This window comes from Microtus ochrogaster, chromosome 8, assembly GCF_000317375.1.
Source record: "Microtus ochrogaster isolate Prairie Vole_2 chromosome 8, MicOch1.0, whole genome shotgun sequence".
NCBI classification, from domain to species: Eukaryota; Metazoa; Chordata; class Mammalia; order Rodentia; family Cricetidae; genus Microtus; species Microtus ochrogaster.
Window position 1 is genome coordinate 42058889 of NC_022015.1, and position 8277 is coordinate 42067165.

The 8277-nt window shown below is 46.5% G+C and overlaps 2 protein-coding genes across 2 annotated transcripts in view; both read right to left on the reverse strand.

The window, feature by feature from the left end:
• Positions 1–8277, reverse strand: part of Mark2 (microtubule affinity regulating kinase 2) — a 107268-nt gene that overhangs the window by 86313 nt on the left and 12678 nt on the right. The window lies entirely within an intron of this gene.
• Spindoc (spindlin interactor and repressor of chromatin binding) overlaps positions 3050–8277 on the reverse strand; it is an 18297-nt gene continuing 13069 nt past the window's right edge. The window contains exon 6 of the mRNA XM_005351876.3: positions 3050–3838. Within this exon, the coding sequence (XP_005351933.1) occupies positions 3627–3838 (212 nt within the window). The 3' untranslated portion in view covers positions 3050–3626. The remainder of the gene's footprint in view (positions 3839–8277) is intronic.

Genomic DNA, 8277 nt, shown 5'->3' on the forward strand with positions numbered 1-8277 from the left:
ACACACACACACACACACACACACACACACACACACACAGGCTGGGCAGTGGTGGTGCGAACCTTTAATCCTAGCACTTGGGAGGCAGAGGCAGGTAGATCTTTTTGAGTTCAAGGCCAGCCTGGTCTACAGTTTTGGAGCCAGGACAGGCTCCAAAGCTCCTACCTGTGACCTCAGCAGTGGAGGCTGATGGTACAAGTTTGAGGCCAGGCTGGTCTACCTATGGAACTCCCTAGGGCTCAGAGCTGAGTAAAGGCAGAGACAAAATAGCTTAGCTGAGGGCCGCTGGGGCAGATAGGCGACTGGAGCTGTAAATCAGAGCTGGAGGCTCCAGGGGCTCCGATTAGGTCCTCACCGCTCTCTCCATTTTTCTCCGGAAGCCCACTTGCTAGCAAGGCAGAACATCCCAAGTCTGCTAGGACACACTGCCATGCTGTTCAAATCCTGGTAGCATACTCTGTAATAATAAACTCAGCAAATTACATACAAGTTTCCTGGGGTTAATGTGAGACCTCACAGCCAATTTCAAAATTTTATGTGTATGTATGCCATGCATGTAGTTGTCCATGGAGGTCCCCTTAGAGCTGGAGCCACCCAGGAGATTGTGAGTCCTTTGAGGTGGGTACTGAGATCCAAACTCAGGTCGTACAGAAGAGCACCAAGCGCCTTTAATCACTGAGTCATCTCTCCAGCTCTACTTGTTTTCAATTTTTTTTTTTTTTTTGGGTTTTTCGAGACAGGGTTTCTCTGTAGCTTTGGAGCCTGTCCTGGAACTAGCTCTGTAGACCAGGCTGGTCTCGAACTCACAGAGATCCTCCTGCCTCTGCCTCCCGAGTGCTGGGATTAAAGGCGTGCGCCACCATCGCCCAGCCCTTGTTTTCAATTTTTAAAAATTACTTTTATTTATGTCTGTGTGTGCATGTCTGTGTGCACAGAGACCAAGAGTGTTAGATCCCCTAGAGCCGGGGTTACGGGCACAGTGCACCTCTGGATATGGGTGCTTTTGTACAAGAGCAGCAAGCACTCTTAACCATGAACCAAGCCATCCCTTACCTTGGTGATTTGTTTTTTGCTTTTATTTTGTTAAAGTGTCTTATTACACAGACCTGGATGGCCTGGAACTCTATAAACCAGGCTAGTGTCTGAACTCAAGTGAACTGCCTATCTCTCTGCCTCCTGAGTTCTGGAATTACAGGTGTATGCCACAATACCTCTGTCCGAGCACAGGTGCCCAAGTGCCGTGGTTCTTGAATGCCAGGCACACGGAGCTCAGGACAACTTCCAGAAGTCTCCTTCCACTATGAGTTCTGGGAAGGGAAGGAACTTAGGTCATTAGGTTTGCATGGCGTGTGCCATGTGATCAGGCTTTCCATATCAAATTAACCATCTGAGGGGGCTCTGGGAACTCTCAATTTGAAGCTAGTTGGTTATAAGACAACTCAAAGACCCTCATCCTGAAGGGTCAGTGTTAATACTTTTTTTTTTTAACTGTCTTAAGTTTAGTGTTAAGAGTGGTCATGGTGGAGAATACCTATAATCCCAGCACCTGGGAGGATATGGAGGCTGATCATTGGTTTGAAACAGCCAGAATATCTAAAAAGAACAAAAACAAAACCCAAAAAGAACTGAGTCAGTCATTGGCTGTATGAGAAAAATGTCACACAGAATGCACACCTAGAGACCAAGATAGCATCTGACAGACGTTTATTGAGCACCTATGTGCCAGGTCCCTATGCGGGGCACCAGAAATATCAATGTCCCTGCCCCAGAGTTCACAGGCTAGGAGAAACCAGGATCATACTGCAACAAATGGGCTTTTTGGTCATCATTTCACGCCACAATCTTTGACACGTTTCCTCAATACTTTGTGATAGCCACAATGTCTTTAAAAGGAAGTTGGCATAAATGTAAAGTCACATAATTGTAGGGACAGAAACTACGTACAACTCTAACCCGGTGTGTTCAGAGATAGGGAGCATTATTGTTAGGGAGCTTACAAATTGTGTCAATCTGCAGAAACACATACAGACTCAGGAGTCCTGTGGCCTACCTGTCTCATACATGGCTGAGGCATTCTGGACATAAGGTACCCTGAAACTTTGCTCTCTCTACTTCATGCCTGTCTCAGCCTGTCCTGGACAAGGACCCTCTACATTCCTGGGCTCCTTCTGAGAACATCAGATGGTTTAAAAGGGCCAATCCCATTAGTCTGGTATGAGATCTAGCACAGCCTGACTCTCCCTAGTTGAAATGTCTTCCTTTTTCTCCCTAGGTCTCTGTAATTTCCTGGAACAGCCAGTCAGCAGTGTGGGGTGGCCCCAGTTCACGAAATACCTGCTGGGGATTGTGAACAGGACAGTGGAACCTAGGATTTTGGATGAAGCAACCTGGAAGGTTCATTTTGCCCCAAGGGCAAGAGCCCACAGATTAGGCCTGTATAAGGCAGTTTGAGAGCCCCAAATCTGCAGAGACCCGAGGCAGACTTGTGTTGAGGCTGGGGGCTAAGGGTGAGTTGTGTAGCGGAGAGTACAGAACTACAAGAAAGCAGGTATGTGCTACCTTCTCCTCACAGGAGAGATGTCTGTGCAGGCTGGCCAGGATCAGGCCCCAATAACATTTATTTTATTTTATATTATTTTAAGACAGCGTTTCTCTGTGTAACAGCTTTGGCTGTCCTGGAACTTACTTTGTAGATCAGTCTAGCTTTGAACTCATAAAGATCTGTCTGCCTCTGATTCCCAAGTGTTGGGATTAAAGGTGCATGCCACCACGTGCAGCTCAGGCCCCAATAACTCTTACCTCCCTTGGTGTGAGTGTCCCAGCTCTATGGTAGCCTTGCTTGGACAGAGGTCTACCAGGTGGGTCAGATGGTCAAATAAATGTGTTAAGAAGAGAAGTTGACTGACACCAAATTAGAACAGTTCCAGAGGCCCAAGCAAGCTCTGCTCTGGGCTCAAGGCTCCCTTGCCTGGGACAGAGGTCTCTGGTTCCAACTTAGGATGACCTTTCAATTTTCCTGCCCCTCAAGTTGTTCCCCTTTCCCAATGATGGTCCAGAAAGAACTTTTAATTAAAAAAAAAATAATTTATTGTCAACAAAGGCAATATATACAACTGGATAAAAGATGCAACAGGACTATAGGAGAAGGGGTGGTAAAGGGAGCCCTCAGCAGGGATGAGGCGGTTAAGAGGTAATGGAGGTCTCCTCCTGAAGGAGCCAGAAGTGGGGGAGGAGAGGTGTCCCCCGAGGTAGTGGGACTCAGTTCAAACCCCATCATGACCACCTCTGCATAAGGCACTGTGCCAGGGGAGAATGGTGGGAGCTGACAGGAAGGAGGTGTGGGGTCAGAGGGTGAGTCAGCGAAGGATTGGGGAAGGTGTTCTCCACAGGCCCAATGCCTATCACCCAATAGCCTAAGCCACCTCTGCCTCATTCAGGATTGTCCAGGGGCAAACATTTTCTAGTGCCCCACTGTGACAGTGATGCCACTTCTCCTTCCACATTTTCCTGGCACCTGGTTTTAAAACTCAATCAGGTGGCTGAGCTGGGCAGATCTGAGATTTAAGCCAAAGGGGGATACTGCCTCCTCCCTCCCACCTTTCCTCCCTCCCCAGGAAAGTAAAAACTCATACCCCATTTCCCGCCTCTGGTTGTCCCTTAACAGTGGTACTGGACTCTGACAGAACAGTGGGCCAGTCTGGGTTGTCACCTGTTCCCACCCCCTTGGTACCCTGGGGATGCTTGGACCAGTCCTGTAAGAGGCGGACGGCTGGTGGCTCCTCCATCCGAACACGAATAACCTGGAGATCCAGTGTCCCACGAAGCCCCGGAGGGGGAGCTGGGAAGGGATGGGAGCAGAGAGTACAGTCAGGGCCTTCCAATGGTCCCCAAAACTGCAAACCACAGACTACCAGGGTTTCCCATTTCTACAGCCCACAGTCTTGTCCTGGGGGAAGTCCAAGAAAAAGCATAAAGCTGACTCTTGATTGACCAGCAATGACTAGTCTCACAGCCCTTAGGCACAGGGTAAGCATAGAATACAGCTTTCTCCTTGTGTACTTGGCATGTGGGTTCACAATGCCATGATGCTGCTCCCCAGCTCCTAACTTCCAAGACTGCACACAGAAGTGATATGCTGAGGAACACATCCACTGACTCCATGGAGTATGGGAGTAACAAGGCAGAACACATCACAGACACCCTGGGTTAATGCTCCAGCTTTGCTCTGCAGCATTCATCCAGTCTCCACATCCCCGGAGTTGACAGGTGTCACACAGTCAGGTGTCTTGGCATGAGGGTACTGGGAATAGCAAGGCCAAGCCTCCAGGTAAGACAGGTAAAACAACAAAAAAATGTCCTTGACTTGGATCCACACACATGATATTATATGGCATAGCAATCTCAGCTCTTGAGAGACAGAGGCAAGCCAACCAAGAGGTCAAGGTCATTTCCAAATCCTACTGTGTGAGATTGCCCTGCTCCACAAAAGCTGGGCACATGCCTTGCCTGTAATACCAGCATTTGGGAGGCAGAGGCAGGGGGATCTTAGTTCAAGGTCAGCCTGATTTACAGTGTGAATTGCAGGACAGCCAGAGGGATACAGAGAAAAACCAAAACCAAAACCAAACCAAACCAAAAAGTCAAACAGGAAATGGTAATCAAACTGTGCTAATTATGTACTTAAACATATATTTAAAAACATAAATTTTCTTCTTCCCAGGAATTCTTTTCTGTATAATTAAAGCAGGTATGATTTTGCTGATTTTTGCTTGAGTTTAAAATTATGCACATGAAGCTGGGCGGTGGTGGCGCATGCCTTTAATCTCAGCACTTGGGAGGCAGAGGCAGGTGGATCTCTGTGAGTTCGAGACCAGCCTGGTCTACAAGAGCTAGTTCCAGGACAGGCTCCAAAGCCACAGAGAAACCCTGTCTCGAAAAACCAAAAATAAATACATAAATAAATAAAATAATGCACATGAGCATACAAGCTAGGCCTGGTGGCCCACAACTTTAATCCTAGCACGCAGGAGGTAGAGGCAAGTGGATCTCCATGAATTTGAGGCCAGCCAGTCTACACAACAGTGAGTTCTGTGACAGCCAGGTCTATGTATAAACTCTATTTAAAAAACAAAAAGGAGCTGAGAATACAGCAAACTCAGTGGTGGGGCATGAAAACTCTAAGCCCTGGGTTCAATTCACATACAGAGAGATTTATCAAACCAGTGTGGACCACACACATGCTCATAACCCCAGCCTATAGGAAGGTAGAGCAGGAAGATCAAAGTTCAAGGCCTGCCTGAGGAACTGAATGAGACTCTGTCTCACGATAAAGAGTAAAACAGAGCTGGGGCATTAGTTCAGTGGCAGAACACTAAGGTGAGCTGAGCATCTTATCTGGGGGAAACAGACATTTCTTCATATCTTGCAGGAAAAGTTAAGGCAACATTAGGTCAGAGTAGTGGTAGTTGACAGAGGAGTAAACTGAGGTTTGCAGATGGACTGATGTGGGGTTGAGAGACATAAGAGGGTAACTCACTGAAGGTGTGGCGACAGCAAACCAAAGGTAGCAGTTTGCTAGAGAAAGGGAAGCATCTCCCCACAACTCCACCCCCAGGTTTCTCAGCGTAGCTCTGGCTGTCCTCCAACTCAGATATCCAACTGCCTCTGCCTTTCAAATAATGTGGTTAAAGGTGTGCCCAACCTCAAGAGAATGGTGAATGAAAGAAAACTTTTCTGAGGTAAGAAACCCTGTATCAAAAAAAAAAAAAAATTCTGTTGGGGTTTTTGTTTTGGTTGAGATAAGGTTTTACTATATAGCCTTGGCTGTCCTGGAACTTGCAGATCAGACTGGTCACAAACTCCAGAAAGTCACTGCAATCTGCCGCCTCTGCCTCTCGGGTGCTAGGGTTTGTTTTGTTTTTGAAGACAGGATCTCACTATATATCCTCTGCTGACAACTTTAATCCACCAAGTAGAGGTAATGCCTGGCTACCAGTAGAGTGTGGAACCAAAGGGAGAGAGGGCCAGGCTGGAACCACACACATGTCATTTCCTAGATACATATAAACAGTGCTGCACCTGAAGTATTATGACCACTGGGACCATCATGGGGCTAACAAGCTTACATTCTAGAATGGGGACAACAGAAAATAATGATGTGTTACCAACTGTAGGACATGAGAAATGCCAGGTATGATGACGTGTATCTGTAAACCTGTCACTTGGGAAGAAGAGGATGAAGGTCTACAAGGCTACATAGCCTGTTTCAGATTAACTCAAAGGATGGAAAATGGAGGTCAGACTGTGGTCTTTAACTTTATGGCAGTCAACAGGCGTTGGTGAAGAAAAAGCTTCAAGCTGGGCGGTGGTGGCGCACGCCTTTACTCCCAGCACTTGGGAGGCAGAGGCAGGTGGATCTCTGTGAGTTCGAGGCCAGCCTGGTCTACAGAGCTAGTTCCAGGACAGGCTCCAAAGCCACAGAGAAACCCTGTCTCGAAAAAACAAAAAAAAAAAAAAAAAAAAAAAAAAAAAAAAAAAGAAAAAGCTTCAGTTTGTTATGGATAAAATCTGAGCCCAGAAACTCCAGAGACAGAAGCACGAGACAGCTGAAAGCAAAGACTCCAACTTGGGAATAAATGGACATGTCAGAAGGATGAAGGAGTCAGGAAAAGAGAAATAGCAACTTTGTGTGAGATGACAGAAGAATTGGAGACGATTGCCAAAAAGGAGAAAACCGATGGCTCCTGCAATGGGAGAAGAGGTAATCCCTGCTAGGGCCTTCCCCTGAGAGGAGAGGAGATAGACTTGGGTGGGAGGGCTTGCATAACAATATCCTTGGAGGTAGAAACATTCTATCCAGCAGGGAGGCTGCTTAAGCAGGAAGGTAAACAACTCAGAAAACCTTAGGAAGTCCTGGAAACTGATCAGATTCACTAAGCCCCTTCCTGCACGAGTAAACAATGAAAGCTGAGCGTCCTCAGGAGAGAAGTAAAGCTGAGCTGTAAAACAGACTGCCAGACAGTGGAGAGTCAATGAAGAGGAAAAAAGCTGCCTGAGGCCAGACCCCTTGCCTGGAGAAACAGAAACCAACTCTACCTGGAAGAGTTTGGCCCAACTGAGGCACCTGGAAAGGACATCTTCAACCTGTTGAACTGTCTGTAAGCAGACAGTGTGCTCCAGGTTCAGTTTTGAAAGTAACATGTCAGTCATGCTGGGGTGGGCTCTGATGACACAGCGATCTGAGTCATTTCTGCTCCTGTAAGTAGTAACCCCTCATTCATATGCCTATAAATAAACCCAATAAAACTCATTGGTTAACCAAATTGAACATCGGTGGTCTCTGTATTTTGGTATGTAGCTTGCAACACCCCAAGAAAAGTTGTCACACAACAGGGCCAAGTACCAAGCTTGCAGCTAGATGTCTGAATGGGCCTGGTGGAAGGACAACAAACTCTAGACTGCTGAGTGAGAGGCCCTAGCAAAGAAACTTTACTTACCCAGGGTCTAGCTTCCATCCCTTAACCCTTTACTTTTGTACTGTTGGGGATAAAAATCTTTGTAGGACACAGCAGTTTATGCTTATAATCTTAGCCTGAGGGGGCTGAGGCAGGAAAATTGAGAGATCAAGGCCAGCCTAGGCTACTTAATGACTGTCTGAAAAAAAACAAAACAACAGCAACAACAACAACAAAAAAAACCCAGAAAGCAAAAACAAAAACCAAACTAGTGCTGGGGAAATGATTTAGTAGATTTTTATAGCACTGGCTATTCTTGCAAAGGACTTAAGTTCAATACCCAGCATCTACATGGTAGCTCACAACCATCTATAACTTTGCAGGGGATTAAAAACCTTCTTCTGGCCTCAGCAAGTCCCAGGCACACAGGTGATGTACAGACTTACATGCAGCCCAAACAACACTACACATTGGGGTTTTAGATACAAGGTAAACAAGTATTCTACATTAACAACCCAACCTTCCTTATTTTCTGGTTTTTCATCACAATAACTATTACTATTGGGAGGAGAGCTATAGATGACGTGAGGCTGCATGTGTCCGAGTAGGCTGGAGAGCAACTTTTAGAGTTGGTGCTCTCCTATAGTGGGATCTGGGCATCAAACTCAGGTCATCTGGTTTTTTTTTTTTAATATTTACTTATTTATTATGTATACAATATTCTGTCTGTGTGTCTGCCTGCAGGCCAGAAGAGGGCACCAGACCTCATTACAGATGGTTGTGAGCCACCATGTGGTTGCTGGGAATTGAACTCAGGACCTTT